The 23,972-nt window shown below is 44.1% G+C and overlaps 1 protein-coding gene across 2 annotated transcripts in view; it reads right to left on the minus strand.

The window, feature by feature from the left end:
* Positions 1–23,972, minus strand: part of MTOR (mechanistic target of rapamycin kinase) — a 115,473-nt gene that overhangs the window by 72,292 nt on the left and 19,209 nt on the right. For both annotated transcript variants that reach the window (XM_080657503.1, XM_080657502.1), the window contains exons 14-28: positions 22,920–23,042; positions 22,185–22,274; positions 21,718–21,810; positions 20,968–21,102; positions 20,588–20,717; positions 18,831–19,081; positions 17,228–17,314; positions 13,743–13,910; positions 13,147–13,259; positions 12,670–12,832; positions 11,436–11,528; positions 10,557–10,703; positions 6,191–6,333; positions 3,139–3,301; positions 2,856–3,001 (exon numbers count right to left, since the gene is read on the minus strand). In XM_080657503.1, coding sequence (XP_080513629.1) covers positions 2,856–3,001; positions 3,139–3,301; positions 6,191–6,333; positions 10,557–10,703; positions 11,436–11,528; positions 12,670–12,832; positions 13,147–13,259; positions 13,743–13,910; positions 17,228–17,314; positions 18,831–19,081; positions 20,588–20,717; positions 20,968–21,102; positions 21,718–21,810; positions 22,185–22,274; positions 22,920–23,042 — 2,045 coding nt within the window. The remainder of the gene's footprint in view (positions 1–2,855; positions 3,002–3,138; positions 3,302–6,190; positions 6,334–10,556; positions 10,704–11,435; positions 11,529–12,669; positions 12,833–13,146; positions 13,260–13,742; positions 13,911–17,227; positions 17,315–18,830; positions 19,082–20,587; positions 20,718–20,967; positions 21,103–21,717; positions 21,811–22,184; positions 22,275–22,919; positions 23,043–23,972) is intronic.

The following is a 23,972-nucleotide window of genomic DNA, read 5'->3' on the forward strand; positions in this document are numbered from 1 at the left end:
ATTAGAACATTTTCTTAAAATGAGATATGTCAGGGGCTGGGCAATGAAAGCATCCAATTCTGATCAGACCCTCTCTTCGACTTACTGTAGAGAAAGAAAATCAGGTGCTATGAACTCACTGTGTGTCCCCCCCAAATCTATGTTGAAGCCTAATCCCAAATGTGATGGCAGCTGGAGGTGAGGTCTTTGGGAGATTTTTAGGCCATGAGGGTGAAGCCCTCATGAATGGGATTAGAGCCTTTATAAAAGAGACCCCACAGAACATTCCACCATGTGAAAAAACTTCTGCAACCTGGAAGAGGGTCTCACCAGAATCCAACCAATCTAACCCTGATCTTGGACTTCCCAGTTTCCAGAACCGTGAGAAATAAAGGTTTGTTGCTTAAGCCACCCAATCTATGGTAATTACAGCAGCTTGAACAGACTAACTTAGTAGGCCACCAGACCTTACCCTAATGCTTATGGGCTAACCAAGTAAAGCCATGTATGTGTGTGTGTGTGTACTAGTATATGTGTTTCCAAATAATCTAATATCCATTTAATCCTCTGTTTCCCTAAGAAGCTATTACACTTACTGATGTATATGAGTTTTGAGGAAGTGAGTATAATTTATACTGTCTAATGATAGCTCTGGTTTAGGGATTGCACATGGATTTAATTTGTCTTGGAGCAGATAGGGGGAAAATGTCAAGAGGTAGGAAGACCAATAGATCAATCCAGCAGCAAGAGAACAATGTTGTCATGAAGAATCAGCTATGCAAAGATGTTCTTGTGTACAGCAAACCTGATTCTTTCAAAAAGAATAAGGCGGGGGATCCCAGGGTGAAGGCATGTGCTGGGGGCAGTGGGGGGTGGCCAGGGAGAAGTCAATGGGGGAGAAAAGGAGACTTATGTAATACTTTAAACAATAAAGAATTTAAATTAAAGAAAAAAAAGAATAAGGCAGTTCACTCAGTGTATATAATTGATGAGCTTTTAAAAAGGGGACAAATAGTGAAGAGAAAATAAGAGTAGGAAAAATAAAGCTGGAGGCGAGGAAGGCAATAGACAAAACAGGTAAGACATCTGTAATTTGTCAGAGGCGGGCCAGTAACCGAGCTGCAAGCTCTCCAGTAGCTACTGGGAGGCAGGGAATTCCATCTATTACTGCAGAGCAAGGTCCCCAAGACCAGACCAACCTAGTGGCTCAGGGATGTACAACCACTGGTCTGACCCCTGGGAGGAGTTTCCAAGAGGCTCACTAGAGGACTGGGAGTGCTGAGAGAAACTTCCTTAATAGTAGTTTGTTTCTTCAAACTTTCTTCAATGAAAATGGCACCAGAACATTGTAATGGTGCTTAGGAAAAGCAGTTTAGAAAATCAGTAGAAAAATCTATAAATGGAAACAGAAACAGGTGGACTTTCTGGTCGGGAGACCAACTGAAGGGAGGCAGCCGAGCTAAATCAGACGAGGAACAAACCACGAGCTTCCAGTCTTGGCTTTACCCGGGAACAGAGGTGTTTCTTTTCTTAAAGCCAACAGTAATCTGTAGGGAATTCTGAGGACTTCTTTTCAATTATATTGGCTTAATAAGTTAAATGACCTTCTTTAACACATTTCCAGGCCCCTGACTATATCTTTCTACTACAAATCTGCATAAACATGAATGCTTCTATGACTTCTCAAATGTGGGAGGAAATCTGGGGTAGGATGAGGAAGGCTTTGGAGAAGTATCAAACAGAAAAGGTTAGCAGGGAAGTTAATGTGCAAAACTAGTTATTTGATGTTCAAGTTATTATATTCAGTTACCGGGTTTTCTATTAGTTAGCAAACAAGATTGCATTGCCTAAGGCAGAGACGGGAGGAAGAAACGCAGGTTTTCACATTTGCTGTACCTAATTGGAAACTGAAGCCTGCCCCTAGGATGGCAGGTTTCTAAAAGAACATGTGGTGTTTTAGACATCAACATTCTCCGAGTCCAATTCAGCTGGGCAGAAAACATGATTGTACTGGGTGTGTTTTTTATCACATTTTAGTGTGTACAGGAACACTTTTAGTGTCTACTCAAAAGCAGAGCTGGCAGAGAACTTGCTATCTGGTTACGCTCTCAAGTAAGGAGAGCACCACACACAGCAGCCTGTTCCAGCCGCTCTGGAGGCACTGGCTAGCCAGGTGATCTTTCCTACACTATCATGTTGGCACTTACAAGAAGATAATTAGATCCTAGGGTTAATATTCTCTGGTCATCATTAGGGGAAGTGAGCAGTTCTCCAAGAGCAGCAGCTAACGTTTCAGGCTGCTTGTAATTTCGTAACAGCAGAAAATTGATTAAACAACCTATTTTTTTCCAGACCCAGAAGACTCAGTACCAGCTTATGAGAGGACAGAACATAACCAAATCAGGGGAAAGGACCACTGAGTCTTAGACATCGCTCTGCTGTCTATAATCACAGAACTCCAGAGGAGCACAACACAGGCACCACCATAAGCATCAATAAAGCCCGCCCTGCCTTTGGGTGTCCCCTGAGGCACAGGAACCAGCACTTCCCACTCCTGCCCCAGAGAGCACTACGGAAACTAGACATAAAAGCTAGTTTTCTAGGCTGCTATGGAAACAGAGTTGCTTCCAGACTGACTTCACTGGGACAAGTAAGCACAGGTTGGAAAACAAGAGGAGCCCCAGTGCTAAGGATCAAGGGAAATGACAATTAGGGCTGGAATACTGGGGAGAGCCATCTGCAGCACATCTCATTTAAATGTACCGACCAGATCCGAGAGGCAGATTTCACAGAGCAGAAGTCTCCAAGCGACTCCAGTGAACTGGCAGGAGAAGAGAGGTCATTTGAGATAAAGACAACAATTTAAAAGGGTTTACCTGATGAGGGACTCTAGGATGGCGGGGGTGGGACCTTTCTGGAACTCCAGTTCTTTGTAGTGCAGCGCTTTGGCATATGCTCGGCACTTGGCAGCCCTCTCACCCAGCAAAACAATGCCATTGTCGTCCCTCAATGGCAGGGGGCCCTGGAGGAGAGCAGAACCCCACAGCATAGGAAAATGGCAGGCGGGGCACAAAGAAGAGTGGGCTGCGTGGGGGTTTCTCCCCTCCCACCAGCTGCTTCCCTGTCAGGCTCCATCTGAACAATGGGGAAAAGACTCACCTTGTCACTGTGCTCCATGAATTCAGCCAAGTTTAAGAGGGTTTGCGTGACTTCGGCAATGTCCTGTGAGGTGAGGGCCAACTCGATGCTTCTGATGAGTTCATCCTGCTGGTCTTCATTCAGTTCAGACCAGCAGGACACAAAGGCAGCGTTGAAGAGATCCCTGAAGGCAGAGAGGAGTGGAGAAAGAGGTTGGAACACCTCTCATGCCTCTGCCTGGCGCAGTCATACCCACCAGTCTACTTCTGGCCTCGCTGATACTGGTTATACAGGCCAGTGCTGTCCAACAGAACTTGCTGAGAATGGTCTATATCTTCCCTGTCCAACACAGTAGCCATTGGACACCGAGGACATGAACTATATTAAGTGTGACTGAGGAACTGAATGTTAAACTTTATTTCATTTCAACTAAATTAAAATAATTTGTGGCTACTGATGACTGTATTTTATAGTGCAGGTAAAGACACCGTGATATACAGGGACTGTGTGGGGGCAGGAGGAGACAGAAGAGAAAAGTAAAAGGCACATTTCTTGGCAGCTTTTGCATCACTTCTCCTCACTGGAAAAAACGAACAGAAAGGGGACTTCTATCACAGAAGTTGGCAGTAACAGATTCTGAAAATAATCCTCCAATGGTTCTTGGGAAGTTTCTCAATGTCCAAATTCCTAAAATTGGAAATGGCAAAGGCAGCATCTGCTACTTCTTTTCAAAATAAAACCAGAATCCTTTTTTTGGATGGTCATAAACAAAATGACAACAGAACTTAAGAAACTGGAAGCATTAGAGAATAGAATCCAAGTCCATAAGTTTTTTTTTTTTTTAAAGAATTTTTTTTTATATATTTTATTGATATTTTACAGAGAGGAAGGGAGAGGGACAGAGAGCTAGAAACATCAATCAGCTGCCTCCTGCACACCCCCGACTGGGGATGTGCCCGCAACCAAGGTACATGCCCTTGACCGGAATCGAACCCGGGACCCTTCAGTCCGCAGGCCGACGCTCTATCCACTGAGCCAAACCGGTTTTGGCAAGTCCGTAAGTCTTGAAGGATTCTGACCCAGCCTCTTACAGCTGGGACCTTAGGAAGACCTGGGACCAGAGGTGCCACTTCTGATGTTACTAAAACTATTTGAAAAAATCACCTCAGCATCTTATGGGTGGACATATTTGCTACCCCTGACATCTGGACTTTAATCCTACCCCTCTTTTTAGGTGAATGTGGGGGGGCGGGGACTTGGAAACTACAGAATACGCCTAAAATGTGTAGTTTAGCATTTGATGGCTCTGCATTCACTTTTTGTTACATTGAAAGATTAAATCAGACCAATGTATGTAATTTTGGAATCTGATGGAAAGAAGAATATTTGAAATTCAGAGGATAACAAAGATGGGAAGAAGTCCCATGCAAGTTAAGAAATGAGCTTTCTGATTTAGGTCCGAGGCCATAATGGATCCCAAATGAAAATATGTGGCACTAAGAAGATAAACACATATGTGTGTATTTACCACAAGTCTCTTTTGGATGACATTATGCTCAAAAGTGACTTGGAGCAGAAGAGAGGTTCGCCACGCCAGCTAAACATGAAATCTGCACACAATGGAAACAGGGAAGTCCTAGGAACTATTTTTAAAGCATGATAAAAATACTTGAAAGAAATGAGATGAACCAAGTCATGGCATCAAAGCAACAGTCTCAGGGACCATCGCTAAATACACTGCTAAATCACCACCACCTGCTAAATACACTCCCACAGCACACCAGCTGTGTTGCCAAAAAGTGAAATGAAATGAAATGCGTGCTCTTTGCTTCTTGTGAATGAGAAGAGCTATCTGTCAATTAAACAACCATTTTATGCCTCAGTGTAAATAATAATGGCCCATTGTAGAAAATTTTGGAAAATAGGGGGGAAAAATGAAGAGAAAATAATCATTGCTTAAATCTTCCTACTCGGAGATAATCATTGTTGTATTACTTTCTAATCTTTTCCCTATGTACATATGTTTTTAATGGTTTTAAACACACATTTATACCATTTTGTATTCCATTTTATTCACTTACATTATACTATAAATCTTTTGCATACATTATAACTTTTTATAAACCAAATTTTTAATAACTGTTTAAGATTTACTATTTAAAAGTGGTTTTCATGGCAAATTCTATTTTCCAAAGATGGTGAAAACACTCTCCTATTGCATATACTAGTACTCTTCTAGAATTGTGCTACTCCCCTATCATGTGGCATCCACGTCCCTATCTGTCAATTAAACCCTGTCCCTTGAACGTGAGTGGGTCTTTGTTGACTATCTTGGACAACAGTGTGGCAGAAGTGACACTATGGGACTTTCAAGACTAGGTCATACAAATACATGTACTTCCTTGGGGACACTCACTCTTGAACCCAGCCAGTATTCTCCTAGGAAGCCCGAGCAATCCACCAAGCGATTCATGTGGAGAGGAACCAAGGCCCCTAGCCAGGGCTGAATTTCTTGTTGCTACTCAGCCCAAACTTGCCAGACCTGTGAATAAGCTATCTTGAAAGTAAATCTTCTAGTCCCCAGACCAACACCCCCACTGACTCTCTGTGGAGCAGAGGTCAGCTGTCTCCACAAGTCCTGCCCAAATTACAGATTCATGAGCAAAATAAAATGACTGTTGCTGTTTTAGACCACTAAGTTCTGGGGAATTTGTAATGCAACAATAAATAATTAGAAAATATTATTATTGGAAACAGGTTATATTAAACTATTATACAGTTGTTTTCAGAGTTGTAAATGACTTTTAATTAAAATTTCGGACCTAAAAAATAAAAATAAAATTTTGGACCTAAATCTACTAAGGAAAGGTCTACCAACAAGGTTAAAAAGGATGCTTTTCCTGCAATATGAGCTTTTTCCATTTGCCTTTTTGTTTACTTTCCCCCCAGAAGTTAGCAAGATTAAAACTACTAGCCCTTTTATGATTGCCTATTACTATTACCAACACTTATCTGTGATTTTCTGTGTAAATCCTCTCGATCCAATCTGAGGCTGTGCAGAAGGAGCCCATACCTGGCCATAGGGTTGTAGGCCTGAGCCAGGGCCCAGCAGGAGCGCAGGGAGGGTGATGAGGAGTCCTTCAGCAGCTCCAGGCTCAGCCGCCTCAGCCATTCTAGCCAGTCATCTTTGGAGACCCTTCTGGCAGCTCCCCAGGCCTGTAATTCCACAGGTGACAATGGAAAACCATCAGCTTCAAGGGCCAATTGTAAAGAGCCCTCACACATGTAATTATTATTCTACTTCTTTGATTTATACAATTCCCCCAAAGCACAAACATGAAAGAGTAATATTTAATTAAAAGTCATACAGCAAAAACAGCAACCTCTAGAATATACCACAGTATAGAAAAAGCCTGTTTTACAACTCATTTGTGCTGGATTCTATCAGCAAAGGAGAGAGCTCTACAGACCCAGAGAGGATGGGGACTGTCACATTCAGAGTACATTCAACAAATGGCCTGTGCGGTGTGGGAAGGGCCCTGGGTACGCTCTGTATTAGGACTCTGGCTCATCTGACAGTAGAGTCACCCAGGGAGAGGAGAAATGCTCAGGTTCTCAGCATCATGAGTCATGCTACAATCAGGTGAGCAGTGAGCCCAAGGCACATGGCACCATAGTGGAATGAGACAAAAGGCATACAGCAGATTTCATTTTTAATTTCTAGTACATGCCCTCCGACTTTCCTCAAGACTCTGAGCCTTCCAGGCACTGAGAGTTACTCCAGGGGCAGTGTAGGGCGGTGGATGGAAAAAATCAGGCTCTGGATACAGACAGTACTGGTACAGTGCAGTGATCAACAGCCACACCCTGGATCTCAGCGGCTTGAGTGTGAATCTGGCTGTTTAACCTTGGGCAAATTACTTAACTCCTCTGTGCCTCAGTTTCCTCCTCTGGGGCAAGTCACTTAACCTCTCTGCTTTGGTTTCCGCCTCTGTAAAATAAGGAAAATAATAGTTCCCACCTCATAGGGTGTTATAAGGATTAACGAAGTTTATATGTGTAGCGGATTTATAACAGTGGTTGGCACAGTAAGTGCTGTGCACGTGGGTGCCTGTTACTCTGGTTAGAAACACCCGGTTGGAATCCCAGTTCTGCAACTTAGCGGTCTTGGCACTCTGGGCAAATTACTTGTTTGCTACATTTGAGCCTCCGTCTTCCTCAGCTGAGGAGAATGTTATCTTAAGGGCCTAGCTGGAAAAGATGAGCAAGAAATGGTTGCAGTTATTATAAAAATGACATCTCTTCTGTATTGGCCTGGTCCTAGCTACTAAACTCCAAACTTTAAAAATACATTCTTAAAAAAGATTTCTTCAGCAGAATAAACATGTCAGTCCTCCCTGAACTAGGGAAATCACTTTAGTTACAGAAGAAGTTCTCAAGTGAAGTGGAACAGGGAGTGAAGAGACCCCTAGGTGCTACAGCACCTAACCACCACCGACTCAGTCCATCCCCTCCCTGGGACAAACTGGAGATTTGTTGCTGCTTAAAAAAAAAAAAAAGTTATTTTTTAAAAATTGATTTCAGAGAGAGGAAAAGAGAGGGATAGAGAGGTGGAAACATCAATGAAAGAGAAACATTGATGGGCTGCCTCCTGCACGCCCCCCACCGGGGATCAAGCCAGCATCCCAGACATGTGCCTTGACTGGGAATTGAACCATGACCACTAGGTTCCTGGGTCAACGCTCAACCACTAAGCCACATTGGCTGGGGACTGCTGCTTTTTTTCTTTTTTTTAATTGAACTCATTGGGGTGACATTGGTTAATAAAATTATATCGGTTTCAGGTGTACAATTTGCTGCTGCTTTTGATGCGTTACCAATGAGTGACATTACACAAATTACTGTTTTATGTCAGAAACTGAAGTAGAGATACAAGAAGAGACAAACTGAAAAATTATGTGAAGCATTCTCACTGAGCACACAACGAAAACCCCTGAATTAGAAGAGAGAGTACAACTAGATACTAAAGACTTGCCTTTTAGACCCTGTTCTGCTGAATGAAATGGGAACATCAGTCCTTTTCTATCCATGGATTTCTGGCTTCCTCCCTACATATGAGTCTCCGGATAACTGCACTGTAGTATGTGGCATTTTAAAAGCTGGACATACACAAGAAAGTATTACTAATGTCTTTGCCCTCTAATAACATGAGGCTGAGCCTGGCTAAGGCAGAGGCAATTCAGCACAGTGGTTAAGAGACTGGGCTTTGGAGTCACACTCTTTAGGTCAAATCCTGGCTCCACCATTTACTAGGTGACATTGGGCAAATTACTTAACCTCTCAGTGCCTCACTGCCCACATCTGTAAAATGGGGACATTAATAATAGCACCTAACTCATAGGGTTATTGTGAAGATTAAATGACTCAATATACGTAATGTGGCTCACAACAGTGCCTGATACATAGAAAGCACCCAACAAATGTCAGTAGCTGTTACTGCTATCATTGTTGTTACCAGCTGATAAATGGTAGCAAACAGGTCTTAAAACAATCTTAGCTTAGCGGCTAAGTCCTCCACATGGCCTTTCCCTGCTGTTCTTTAATTTAAGCCATAACCAACTCTCAGTTCTCTGCGTTCTGTAGTAACTGTTTAGATACCAGTTTCCTTCTGCCTCCTGCCCACCGCCTGCTGACTGCCTTGACTGGTAATGCTGGTGCAGGTTGCCGGGATGTCAGCTTACTCATTTAGAAGGTAGGCCTAATAGATGATCATAAGACAGTAAAAGCTGCTGAAAATCCGGGAAGGTATTCAACATGTATACATAATGGTTTTCTATACCACGGAAGTCCTCTATTAGTACAGCCAATAGAAAGGTGACTGAGGTCACAAGCTGTTATTTTGAAAGCTGATTAAAACTATAAATATAAATATACCGATCCCTAATTATCATCACATACGTATGTAGAAGCACAATTTACTTTTTTTTTTTTTTTTCCATAATTTACTTTTTGATGGAATGGAGCTGAGAGGTAGCTCTGGAGGATTTTGCTCAAGGTTTTTGAACTTGATCTCTTCTCTCAGGGTACATAATCTAGGAATTTTTCTTTTCTTGACTTGGCAATGGTTATGCTTATTTTTCCAAGTCCTGGGTAAAAAGCAAAACTTCCTGGAAGCAAGCTTAACTATTGGGGAATTTCCTAAAATAGAGACCAAAGCTCTAAAGCAGGGTGGACAGTTGCCTGGTTGGAAGAACATTCTGAACCTAGGCAGGCTGAAAACATCACGTTGGAAATGGCCTTCTTGCTCAGTCCTTCCCTCAAGTGTGAGGTGTCAACAGGGTGCCTCAAAACTGCCTGGGAATGCCAGGTGACTGATGACCTTTCTCTTCCTCCTGGAGTCTGGGACCAGCAGTCCAAAGCGCACAGCGGAAAAACTGTCATTCCTGACCCAGGGTTCGCTCACCAGGCCATCTGAAACTATCACACGTCTCTCAGCAGTGGTCATTTTAAGCTGTCTGGGCGGATAAAGACTGACACCACAGTCAGTAATAAACCCCAAATGTGCTGAACTGTGTGTGAACACATGCCCACAGGTCCGTGCTCACATCTTTATGGGCTTGGCCAAGAAGAGATCGGGTCAGTTGGGACCCAGTCCTGCCCAGTTCCTCACCTTGATCTGCTGCTACACTCGATGAGGAATACCATGTTAAATTCCGAACTGCGAGCCACTTACACTCCCCAGAAGCACTAAAGACTAATGCAAAGTGGGGAAAATAAGCAACCTGGTGTATTTACTTAAAAGCCAGGGATATAACTGATTATGCTGCTCAGATCCATTACAGAGGTTTTGGAACTGCCTGTTTGGAAGTGTATGGCATACACTGATGGCATACATCAGCTGGTTATGTCCCAAGCTTTGGTCAGTAGAGCTACTCAAAGTGTGGTCCGTGAACCAGTAGCATAGGCATCACCTGGGAATTGGTTAGAAATGCAAAATATCAGGCCTGACTTCAACCCGCCTGAATCAGAACAAGCATTTTAACAAGCTCCCCGGCGGTTGGTAAGCCCCATGTGCCTGAGAAGTCTGAGAAGCTCTACTTTAAAAAGCCTGCATCAGTCTCAGTGCTAACTAGGGGGCTCACTGGTTGTGTTTCATTCATGTAACAAACGTTATTTGCAACAAAATGTTTTATTATCAAAGCTCCAAGGGAGCACAAAAGGCCACTTTGTTCTTTATTTTCCCTCTAATAAAAAAGGATTATAATTCAGATACCCCGAGGAAGACAAAATGACCTAAGTTCATGGTATCTAGATTTTCAGAGAAATTCCTGGGCTGGTTTGGGTTATTTTTAACAAAAGGCAGCAAGCACTGGAAGTTCTGAACAAGAGAGAAGAGCAGGGCTCTCCTTCCCAAGTCTCCCAAGAAACGCTGGACCTGCCTTTTGGAGGTTGATGGTGCTGACGTGCAGCTTCTTCATGGGTCCCGTTTCTACTGGTCCGCTGGCCAATGCATCGCCTTGGCTACTCCTCAACATTCGATGCTGGTAAATCAAAGGGTCCTCCTCTTCATCGGCCAGGGTGTAGCCCTGCAACCAGAGATTGACAGACAAAACTTGCAACTCCACAAGGTGCTCCCAGTTTGGAGAACATCCTTAAGCTCTGTGAGGGTCACACCTTCTGGAAGAGCCAGGATTTAGGTAGGCATGGGACCAGCAGTCCAAAGCCCACAGTGGGAAAACTGTCACCTTTTCTAAGCACTTTCCCTGTTTCCTCAAGTATGGACAAAATGAGGCTGTATTCCCCACTGCAGCCCAGTCTGTGTTGGTCACTCTGGGTCACTGACAAGCACTGACAAGGGTATGAGCATGCAACTGGCACAGAGGAAGCAACTGTGAGCAATCGTGATGAGGAGCAGGGGCAGCAGAGTCCGCAGCCTGTGCCTGTGTGGCCCAAGAGCCAAGAATGGTTTTTACAGTTTTAAATGGTTGAAAATATCAAGAGATGATTACTACTTTGTGACATATTAAAATTATTAGAGCATTGTATTTCGATGTCCATAAATAAAATATTACTGGTATGCAACCAGGCTCATTCGTACGTGTGCATATAGCTGCTTTTAGGATGCAGTGGCAGAGCTGAGTGGTTGCAACAGACACCACAACTAGTAGCCTGCAAACCTGAAAAAATGTACTGTCTCTTTTTTTTGCCAATCCCTGGTTGAGAACTAAAATGTAGATATATTCCCATAGGTAAGATGACAAAAACACCAATAGGAAAGACCACACAGGACTTGGAAACAAAAATGAAGTGCAATTCACCTTGACAATTCTGCAGATGAGGACATCATAGCGCTGATGGTTGATTCGGTGCCGCACCAGAACTTTATTCACCATTGGAATGAAAATTTGGTACTATAACAGGAAAGGAAGGAGATCAAAAACCATTACTTTGGAGAGTGGAAAGTAGAGAAAAGAACATTACCCCCACTACATTACAGCTATTTCTTCTGAGTTTGGGGCTAGCTCTGCGGTACTCAGAAGAACCTTTTTACCCTCTCCTGCTATAAGTCTATCCCCATCACCTTCCATCTGGGTTACTGCAACAGCCTTTTAACAGTCTCTCTGCTTCCACTTGTGGCCTAGTCTATTCTTCCGCATGGCATTGAGAGTAATCATTTAAAAATCTTAGGTCAGATCATAGTCGTCCTGTGCTCAAAATCCTCCAAAGACTTCCAGTCTTGGCTCCTGGAGTAAAAGCCAAAGTACAATGGCTACAACAATCATGTGCAAATGGCATCAGAATCACCGCAGGGGGTTGGGGGGGGCACTTTTAAAACCAGATTGTTGGCTCTATAGCCAGAGTTTCCGGTTCAGTGGGTCTGGGCTGAGGCCAAGCATCTGCATTTCTAACAGTTCCCAGCTATGGAGATTAGGACACTGCTCATCTGGGACTACATTTTGAATATTGCAAGATTGCCAGCCTACAACACCAAGTTTCCATGCCCCAACCCAGCCCTGCCTTATCTCTGACCTTTTCTAAGCACTTTCCCTGTTTCCTCCTCTGAAGTCTCCCTGCTCTCCTGCTGTTTCTTGACTCTTCAAGCACGCTGCCATCTCCCACCCTTGCATTACTATTCCTTCTGCCTGCATCAACTCTCTGGGATTGGGCCTTTACTTTATTTAGCTCTCTGCTCAAGTGTCAACTTATCAGAGATCCTCCCTGTCTACCCTGAATAAACAGCAGCATCTCTCCCACTCCCACCACCACTCTTACAAGACAAATTGCGTGTACTAACTTTGGCTTCATTGGAATGTAAGCTCTGTGAAAACAAGGACATTTTTCTGTTTATTAGGTTATCCCCAGAGCAGCACTTCACCCACCACATAGGTGGCTCAATAAATATTTGCTGAATAAAGGCAGAGAAAAAAAAAAAAGCGCCAATAATTCCTAGGTTTCTGACAGAGTGTGAGGCCTACAGACTAACAAACGGAGAAGTTCACAGTCTTCTTCCCAAAGGCAGACAGAAGACTGCGTCCGTGTAGACCGCCTTACCTTCTTCCCCAGCTGGAAGACGAGGGAAGACAATGTGTCCATGGCTGTGGGACGCAGTTCTGGGCACTGGTCCAGTGTTCGAACAATCGGGTGAATGATCCGGGAAGCGTAGTCGGTGAAATCCAAGGACTCCGTCAGGCGGTCCACTGTCTCCAGAGCTGCCCTATAACAATCGCTACCATACAGTAACTGCTAACATATAACCCCAAAGTAAGAGAAGTGGATGAGGGCTACCTTAACAATCAGTGCAAATGGGGAGGGATGGCTTCTGAGGTATTTTGGGTGACATGGATGCAACATATATTTCAGTGGGATGGGGACAGTTTAAGATTTCCATAAATCTGGAACATTTCTGGACTAAAATAATGGGAGTTGCAACAACAACAAAAAAAGATGGACTGGGAATTTTAAAACAGGACATTTTCAACAAAATGCTACAAGCCTGCTGACTGTTCGTCCCAAAGAGCAGGTGCTTACTTCCGAGATGGCAGCGGAACTTCAGGGGCATCGAACAGCTTCACGATGGGAGGTAACAACAAGTGAAGATAGTCGTCCAGATTAGCGCCAAACAGCTGGATTGCAGCCAGCAACTGCAAAGGGAGCCAAAGCAGGGCAACGGACAGGAGCAGTCAGGGGTCAAGTATTGAAGTACATGGAAGGGCAGTGCTATGGGGAATTCAAATGTCTGTGGGGACTCTGAAAAGCCTTTATTAAGCAGCTCTGAACTCCATTCTTTCGGCAGCATTTTCTCCCCTCATTTTATTTTGCTTACAGATTACTTTGCTTTCTCTGAGCTCATTTCAACTGGTAAGGAATCCGATGCTAGACAACTGAAAAAATTGGTCTGGGATAAAACATTTACCAAAAATAATCCATTAAAGGAGACAAAACGTAAGGATAATCAAGGACAGTACACATTCTGCAAACTGTAAGGTGTGTGTAGCAGGTGTTAGTATTCTTTGGAGGCAGTCTTGTGGATCAAGCACCACCCTGACACTCAGAACAGGGTCTTGTCTCCTAGCTGACCTTGATGGATGCTGGAAACCTCTCTAGAGGATGTCCTGGCTACTCACCTTGATGGAGACGATTCGGCCTGGGCTGTTGTCATGCATGAAGACCCGTAGCATGTGCGGGATCAGCTGGGGCAGGTAGAGCTTAAATTCACCCCCAAGAGCTACCACAATTTGCTCAATAAGAAGAATGATTGTGCTCTGGATTGAGGTGTTCATGACCCAGAATTCCTAGAAAGAGGGGAGAGAGGAGCAAAGCCAGGTTTCCCTCTGCTGAAGTATGAACCAAGGAATGGCCAAAAGGAGCAAAAATGTAGTGAGCACAGTCCACCCCAAGATGAACCCTTTCCCTCTCCTCCTCTCCTTGGGCCTCCTGTAACCTGTCACAGTGACAGTGAACAAATTAAAACTGCATTTCTCTGAATGCACAAGGCTACTTTGCTCTTCTGTGCTTTGCTCATGCTGCTCTTTACCTAGAATCCCACCTCTTAGCTGAGCAAGAGTTAAGCACCTCTTTCTAGGCCTGACTCAAGCCTCACTTCTATGAAGGCTTTCCTATTCTCCTTCTGTTACCATGTTGGGTCCCTTTGCCCTCCTCTTTTCTAGCACCTGGAATACTTAATTCTCATTGCTCCTCTTCCTCTGCTAGACTGTAAGCTAGTTAAGGGCAAGAACCCCTTTGATCCATCTGTCTTCCTGGAATCTAGTAGAGCACCTGGCATATTCCAGCCAGCCAAACACACCATTACAGAACGAACAAATGACTAAGTGTACATCACCTGGAGCTCTCAAGGAGTCCAGGGTGGGTTCTTTACTTTGGGTATCACCTGGTCTCTTCCAAAGGGCTATTCCACTGTAACAAGGTGTCCTGCCCTTTCTGAATTTAGACTTTGTTAGTTATCATCTGACAACTGTCCAATATAATTTTCAGGCCTGGAGAGTGGCAGAAAAGAAGCACTTTTCAGCCGGCCGGTATAGCACAATGGTTGAGCATCCACCCAGGAACCAAGAGGCCGCCAGTTTGATTCCTGGACATGCCTGGGTTGCAGGCTCAGTCCCCTGTGGAGGGTGTGCAGGAGGCAGCTGATTGATGATGTTGCTCTCTCATCAGTGTTTCTGTTTCTCTATCCCTCTCCCTTCCTCTCTAAAAAGTCAATAAAAACATCTTAAAAAAAAAAAAAGAAGCACTTTTCTACACCCATATAATTACACTACAGGCCCGGTGCATGGATTCGTGCACATTGAAAGGAAATTAATTAGAAGGTGGTCAGAGAGGCGGAACTGGGTGAATGGGCTGGACACACCCTGGATCTAACCTCCCGGGGTCCCTCCCCAGCTGGCCACACCTGGGGTGGCGCTGTGGCTCAAAGGGCGTCTGCAGAGTGAGCAGGGTCCCTCCGGCAGGTGGGGTCCCTTGGCCTGGCCTGTGGGGATCGGCCTGAAACCAGCTCTCCGAGGTCCCCCGAGGGTTCCCAGATTGCGAGAGGGTGGTTCTTGGGTGATGCACCCGCGGGCTCCATCCTCTCTGGTTCCAAGAGCACTACAGCTGCCAAGTCACCACAGCTCAGCAGCTCCTGTGTTGAGCATCTGCCCTCTGGTAGTCACTGCAAGTCATAGCTACCTGTCGGACGGTCACTTAGGCTTTTATATATATAGATTCTATAAAAGTTACTAAAATAAAAACTTGGTCAATTGGCCACAGATTCTGCCTCAGCAGTGCAAGACAAATTGGTCCAAGTCTCTGAGTCTAGGAAAAGCAGTGACTTAAAGTCAACTAAAAAAGACAGCTGCCTCCTGCCTTTTTTGGAACCTCCATAGGAGACCTTCTGATAATAGAAACCATAACGATGGTAACAAATGCCTATTAATACTCTTGGGCCCCCAAATAATTCAGAGTAGAAATCAATAAAAACAAAGAATAACTCCTCAGGAGAAAGGTTTTATATAGAAGCATAAGGTACTTAAAATTTTTTTTAAAGTATAGTTTATAAGTAAAAACCATACTAAAAGATGCTGGTAAAACGTTCTTTCTCTCTACTTGGAGCGAGAAGTAATCTCTTTGGAAAAGCTATTTTTTTCTCTAGATAAGAAAGCTTTGCCAAAGAAACACCACAGATCTTATGGTCTCCACCGTTTTTCTGATGTTCATTCACTTGGAGCGAGAAGTAATCTCTTTGGAAAAGCTATTTTTTTTCTCTAGATAAGAAAGCTTTGCCAAAGAAACACCACAGATCTTATGGTCTCCACCGTTTTTCTGATGTTCATTCACTTGTACTACACTCTGCCTTCTTTAGAGAAAGCTCCCCTACCTCCCCACTGTATTCTCTCGGCTCCTCACAGGGGTTGCTCTACTCAAAGAAGCCAGGCAGCCTGCCCAGGGATGTGGGCTGGATCAGTGTTCACAAAGACTGTTCTCTTCCTGGGCCCAGGGGAGCTCATTAAAAACCCCCAGGATCAACAGCCAAAGAAGGAGCCCTGTTACACCTTCTCTATCTCGGAAGAAAGAAAGGCTGTATTTTTCAGGTGTGAGGCTCCGTGCCTCAAATCCCTGTTTTGGTCATTAGTATTTTGGGGGATAAGTTACAGGTCACTTCAGCTTCAAACACAAGTATACCGCTTCTCCCCTGCCCCTCCCCCAGGACCATCGGCCAGGCTCTTTAGCATTCTGCCTGACTCTTCCATGTACAGAGCTGCTGTGGCAGCAGCCAGGGAACAGAGCGGCTTTAATTATTCACACATGGAGGAGTTTTCAGTTCTGAGACCCAGTTTCGGGAAGTTCCATTTTTGAAGCCAGCCACTTTGATTTTAGTCCTGCTGCTTCTTCCAAGCTAACTACAAAGGGCTGGTATAGAAGAACAGAAATCAATGGAAGAGTTGTCTTCTAATTCTTTGAGGACAGCCATCTCTGCAAGCAACCTTCCCAACAGAGACATTTAAATTATATAGAACAGCAGGAAGCAGGCCTCACACTCCAAAAGAAAATCGCTATTGCCATCAGTGGGGAGTCCTGCACCTGCTGAAAGCACGTTCTAAAACCTGGGACGTGAGCCTTTCCGCATGTGCCACTGCAGGCAGAGGCGGCATTTATGCCTTTGAAGGCAGCAGGGGAAGCTGCACCTTCTTCCTCGGTGCCTGACAGGAGTCCATCATACTCAATAGCCCAGGAGACCCAGTCCCCAGAGCTCTCAGGCCCTTGGTTTTATGGGCAGTTAGAAAGAGGGCTTTCATGGGAATAGTAAAGCACTGTTGTGATATTAAGTGAAATTGCTTTGTTGTGTGTGAGGCAAAGAACTCAAGAGCCTATTCCTGGCAGAACAATTGCCTCAGGATTCCTCTGCAGACTTCACACCGGTTCTCTTGTACCTGGGAGGCTGCAGCAATAACCCTCTGCCCCCTTTCCTAAGTCAGTGGGACACCTTCCTCCACCTTATACTTGGGTTGTAAGAGTTCTACCGAAACCCACGGAAAAATGTCCACCTTATCCAAACGTGCTCTGAGTTCATAGACCCAACACTGATGAGCAGACCAAGGCATTAATTTCTACTCACTCTCATGAGGGTGACTATTTCATCCATATAAGGTCTGATGTGGCTCTTCACAAAGGACACCAACATTCCCAGCTGCTGGAACAGAAACTGAAACAGAGAAGAGGTCAGCACATTGGCACCAAGAAGGACGCAGAACTCCCGGGTTCACCTGAAGTCCATGTGAATGAATAAAGACAACTATGGGATCAGTTTCCACACCATTCTATCTAGTAAGTTCAAAGTTTAAACATTTGGTAGTGATGGTGGTGGGGGCTAGAAATAACTGTCAACGGCTTTATATATCAGGCACGCCAGTTCCTGCATAGCAGGGGATTTGGGGCCCGATTGGCTAGTGTGAGCCATTCTAGCACCTATTAGCTTTGTAAACTTCATTTCACCTCTCTGCGCCCAGCCTTTTCAGAGGGAAAATGGAGACAATAGTCTTTGTCTCATAGGCTTGCTGCAAGAGTTAAATGGGATAATACCTGGAAAGCACTAGAACAGGAACATGAATACTGCTAAGTGCTCAATGAACGTCAGCTATCACTGAAGAATTTCTGAAGTCACCAGACTCCAAAGTCAACAAAAAAACTTTAATCAACTATAAATGTACCTTTTGTTTATTCAGCTCTAATTCACTACCACTTACTTTCTAAAAGAAATAGAGCTATATAATACAATTACAGGCACTGAAATGCATTTTCAGTAATTAACTCCATTAACTAGGTCTTAATTATTAAGTTAACTGTCTCTAAGAAATTAAACCAGCAAGCAAATTGGGGAAGAGATGGGATAAGGAGATCTATTTAGGTTGATACCTTGCAACTCTAAGTAAAAATGCCATCTACTAAATAAAGTTGGGAATAAGGAGGACTTAGGGAAGGGAAACCCCAAGTACTTTCCAGGTAGAAGAGGTCTTCAGGATGTAGTTTTTATTTTGTTATGATCTTCAATATTAAGTAGTAAATCACATTCTAAATGCCCTTCCCCCAAAGATTTTTACCCCAAAAAGATTTTTATAGCTCTTGTGTCTTTGCTGCCCTCCATTATCAAGAATAATTTAGTGATGAACATACATATTTTCACTCTTATTCACAATATGAAACCTGGCTAAGTTGGGGACAAATAAAGTATTTTAAATAGTGAGTAACAAAATTACAGAACTCATTAACTGAAGAGGTGAGACTGACAGGACATACGGAATTGGGCTCAAAGTGAATTTGGATTTGTTCCTAATGACAGGGACACCACTGGATTCTAAGGTGGTTAGAACTGGTCACTGCATGGCACAGGTTCAACTCAGTAGAGCTATCCCTACCTATTTCTTGGCCACCTCCTCACAGAATCACTGCTGACAGTTTTTATGAAATGGTTCCTATAAAAGTACATTATAGACATTGAGGAACATGAGCCTCTTAGTATAGTGGTTCTTTAGTTAAATTTTTGTTATACAAAATCTGAAAGAAGAGAGAAAATCTACTCTGGAGGAAAAACAGGAAGAGGAGAAGCATCAGGTTCAACAGCCAGCAGAGTGCATTATTAGGAAGCTTAGGAATAGAAGGACATTCCATGCAAGTGTTGCTTAGAGCAGGGAGGAGCAAGAGTTGAGGTTTTAACTACTTACTTCCCGGATGGCCCCATCACAGACCCGAATGACATTCAGGAATGTGGGCATGACCTGGGGCAGGAACTGCACACACTTGAGCCCCAGGGACTTGAAGATGAAGGTGATGGCCTGGACAACCATGGTGTGATGGTGCGAGAGGGACTGGTCTCGGAAGATCCGCATCAGGGCCACCATGGACACGGCTGGGTAGAATTCGTCCAGAGGCAGGTTTCCCATGTTGACCAGCATTTCACTGGTGCTGTAGTCAGCTAGGACAGAACAACGAGAACCATGAGCTGTACCTGACATGACTGACTTCAGGCAGAGCATGGTTTGGTTAACAACAATAAAAAAACCTCCTGACAGCCATTAGCATTCATATCCTTCTCCCTTGTTCCAACACCACTGGAAATATAGGATGTAGTAGGAACCAGTGGATAGATTCTCAGCATCAAGGATGAAACAGTTTTTGGCTTTCCTATTACCTAAACTATTAAAGCCTAAAACAGGACATGATGGGTTTTCTTTAAATTGCTTCTTACCAGTACAATTTACAACTTTGTAGTTGAAACCATTCTCAAAAATAATTACTCTCCCAAATGAAAATAAAGGGAATTAAATAAGCAAACATCTGTTCAGCAGCTGCTTGGTCCCATGGCAATTGAGACAAGTGAGTGGTAAATGCTACCTGACCTGAACAAGGATCTCAAGGATTTGGGGTGGGTGGTTTATGGTTCAGTAAGGACAGGGTAAGACTGGATGATTGGCATTGCTGAGTAAGGGGAACATGTGGAAGGACATAGCTCAGGCTCTGCTCTTGACAGGGTAACATCACAGGTACATTTCTATAATACAGAAGAACAAATTGGAAGCAACATGATCCCATCCATAGAACTTAGGAACAAATTATTTTATTTTGGGTAAAAAACGTTTTGCTGGATAGTGGGAGAGTCATTGTTGAACTTCCTCACTTGGAAATAAGTCTGCCCTGATGAACAATGGGTATGATTAGGAAATTCTCGCCCTAGCTGGTTTGGCTCAGTGCATAGAGTGTCGGACTGCGGACTAAAGGGTCCCAGGTTTGATTCCAGACAAGGGCACATGCCTGGATTGCAGGCTCGATCCCCAGTAGGGGATGTGCAGGAGGCAGCCGATCAATGATTCTTTCTCATCCTTGGTGTTTCTCTCTCTCTCTCCCTCTCCCTTCCTCTCCGAATTCAATAAAAATTATTTATTTTTTTTTAAATTCGCCTGCATCCCCACACCCTGTCCAAGCTCTTAGGCAATATGGCCAAAGGCAGAGAGGCTCTAGGGCCAGACCACTTGATGGACCGAAGAGCCCTGGAATCTGATTGCTACTCGTGTTTCCAGGCTCCTGAGCCTTGCCTTAGATTTCCCTATCAGTTACAATTCTACCCTCTTCCTCCTTGGGTGCCACGGGAATAGAAAACATCAGAGAAGTAGTAACAAAGAATGAGATGTGAACAGAAATGTTGGGGTGATATTTACGTCTCTCTCATCGGCCCCAAAAATGTGAGTACAGACTCAGCCTGTTGACCCTTGACAAAAAACCTGGATAGATATGAGGACTCTGGAGCACTGGGAAGCAGCATTCCTGATAAGATTCAAGAGGAAACTACTGACTTTTCATTCAAAGTTGCAAAGCAAGTCAATATGCTCTAATTTCATAGTTATCCAGCTCTTTCTAAACATGGCTGGCAAGGGCTCTGCGAGGTAAACACTTGGCAAGTCTCTCATGGGTCCCCTCAACTTACAGGAATCCTGACTTGATTTGGATTCTGACAGGCTGACAGCAGAAGCGTCCCGGGACTGGTCGATCATGCCAATGTTCACTTTGTGCTTGTAGGGATCCAAGGCCCCCAAAAGCCCTAACACACGAATGGCCTGGGTGGGAAAGGGGAGGGAAGAAGAAAACACTCATCAAAACATCTGATTACAACAGCTCTCAGGGGGATTCTTCTCATGTTCCATGATACCCAATTCAGACCCAGTGACCAGCTACAGGAACAGGATGGAGAGGGACAGGAAGTCTAATCAACACTGTCAGAGCATGTTAATGCCACAAACTTTTATGTCTCTCTCTCTCCATTTTCCCAGCAAAGTCTTTGAAGACTAAGTATGCCATGTTCCCTACCTCTCTCCGTGTGCCCTGGTTCTGCTCAGTCTTCAGGAAATTCAGCAGCACCTCAAGCAAAGTGGGGTACTTTCTGTAGGGCTCCACCACATAGCCAGTGCTGGCCACCAACTGTCCGAGGGTCCACAGGGCCACCTGGATAGACAAAAGTTCACATGGTGAGTTGAGCCAATAAGAATTTCCAGTAAAGACACCATGCATGAACAGAAATCCTGAGAATTGGGACATAAAAACAAGGCTATAAACCATTATGACAATCACTAAATCAAAAAGAACAGTCCCACCTTTCCCAAAGAAAATCCATAGCCTTGCATAGCCTCACTGAATAATAGATGTCTGACTCAAAAGGAAATTAAAACTGCCCTTAATTTTAGTTTAGTCACCGAATGACCTCAATGACTAACAGGAAGCCAAGCTGGGGAGGGCGGGCTAAAGCTCTTCTGGCATCCACAGCCCAAGGCCAAGGCTTTCTTTTTCCCTTTAGGTGCTGGGGCCCTGACAGATGATTTGCATTTTCTTTTGTCTAGAGGAAATGGCACTGGTCAGCCATGGTACTTACTGAAAGTGACTCCTAGCCAGGATGACAGCTAATTCTGGCTCCAAGTCTTTCTTCCCTTTTCTCATTCAGCAAATACTCCAGAGTACATATTATGTGCTAGATGCTAGCTGGAGACATTGAGGTGACTGAGATAAGGCCCTGGCCTCATGGAATCTGTCTTTCTGTCCTGCCGTCAGGAATGTGATACTCACCTGCCTTTTGGCCAACAGAGAGGAGTCCTGGAGCATGTCCATGATGATAATAAAAAGTTCATCAACCCATTTCCTCATTTCTAGGCCACTAACCTACAACATGAAAAAGAGGGTGGTAGATAAGATTAGAAATTATGACATTAAGAAGTATTTTGACTTCCTCAGAGGTGAAATAGTATTCTTTTTTTTTTTTAATATATACATTTTTATTTTTTATTTTTTTAAATATATTTTATTGATATTTTTACAGAGAGGAAGGGAGAGGGATAGAGAGTTAGAAACATCGATCAGCTGCCTCCTGCACACCTCCTACTGGGGATGTGCCCGCAACCAAGGTACGTGCCCTTGACCAGAATTGAACCTGGGACCCTTCAGTCCGCAGGCCGACGCTCTATCCACTGAGCCAAACCGGTTTCGGCTGAAATAGTATTCTTTCCAGCCAAGGGAAAAAGCAGTTGTCTCCTTACCTGAGCCAACTCTCCTATTGTAGCCAAGACATTATTGATCACACCTGGGTTTGGATCAGGGTCTGGATCTTTCAGTTTCAAAATTAAAGCCTATGGAAACAAAGTATGAGAAACTGAACGCAGGTTAGAGTCTACAAGAAACATTTCTTTTATATAGTAAAAGCAAACTTCACACAGAGACCATCTCAGTCATCGGTAAACTGCTTCTAGGTTTATGAAGCCAGGATTTCTCTGGAAAGTGGATTTTTAAACTTTGCTCCATACTGTGCACAAGTCTGACTCACGACAGAGCTGGGAAGTGCCATGATTTAAAAACTTTTCCCATGCCTCCTCTAAGTTATATCGGTGTGATCATCTGCCCTGATTCACCTAAGTTATGAAAGACCACACGTGGCTCTAACATGTTCAAATTTGAAGATTGTTTCAGATTTTAAAGCTCATTTTTTCGTCATTTTGGGGGAGCTGTTTTATGCTGCAAACCACCTACTTCTTTCCAAGCACACATCTGAGGATGGGCTTGAAGCATCTCTTATAAGAAGAGCCTTTGCTGTAATCTGTGAGATTCTTGGTATTCTTTCACTGAGGGTCCTTGATGTGGCCTTTGTCCCTGGGACCAAAGAAACTGTCCAGTTTGCTCATCATACCAGTGAGCACTGAAACACTCTCATTCCCCCAAATGAGCAGGCATAAGACAACCCAGAGCAAGTGCCAACTTGTCTATCTGTGGTGAGTTACCTTCAGAATAGGCTCCATGTAAGGGCGGATGAGTCGGGGAGCGTTGGAGACCAGGTGGCCCAGCATGCGGGCACTCTGCTCTTTGATTCTTCCGATACCGCTGTGCTCCAGCTCTGTCAAAATCTGCGGGGAAGAAAGGCTCAGTACAGCAGAGGAAATTCCAGAGAGGAACTGCGTGTCAAAGGGAAAGTGTGGACAGAAGGAACCAGAACTCCACTGTGGATGAGGTAGCTGCCTGATACTCTATACGTAAAGGACATCTCTGCAGCTCAGTCTGGGATACAGCAGCGACTGAAAGACAAACTGTTTGAAACCAGCCCCATCTCCCCATCACAGCACCCAAGGCCCCACAGTCCTCTCCAGAGCACAGCTTTTAACAGTGCAGCACAGTCACAAAAGACTGAGAAGGGATAGCTGTGAGCAGTGTTTTGCAGAAATGAGGAATGAAGGAAGGTCTCTCTGCTGGAAAAACCTTTGTCCAGACAGCAAATTACTAAGAGAGCCTATAATAATGACAAAGGAATCAGAGAATAGTCAGAACAGCTATGATGTTGAGAAATACTGCTATTCAGTAGTGGTTTCAGGCACATCTAGGTAAACCCAAATAGTTAGGGATTACAGCAATAGAATCAATCCCCAAGGACCTTAATGAACAGAGATAACGTGATTGTTCTGACATCCTTCAAACACTAGCAAATCACACATTATGCTCATGGTGACACAGACATTAAGAACTTTTAAAAAATATATATTTTAATTGAATTCAGAGAAGGGAGAGGGAGAGAGAGAAGGAAACATCAATAATGAGAGAGAACCATTGATCGGCTGCTTCCTGCACACCCCACAATGGGGATTGAGCCTACAACCCAGGCATGTGCCTTGACCGGGAATCGAACCCGTGACCTCCTGGTTCATAGGTCGACGCTCAACCACTGAGCCACGCTGGCCGGGCTAAGAACTTATTATAGACAGACTTCTGAAGAGTTGAAGTTGCCAGAGGAAATCTCTGAAAAGTGAGGAAAGTGAAAAAACAAAGCTCATGCTAACTCTGCT

Source organism: Plecotus auritus, assembly GCF_963455305.1.
Source record: "Plecotus auritus genome assembly, chromosome: 2".
NCBI classification, from domain to species: domain Eukaryota; kingdom Metazoa; phylum Chordata; class Mammalia; order Chiroptera; family Vespertilionidae; genus Plecotus; species Plecotus auritus.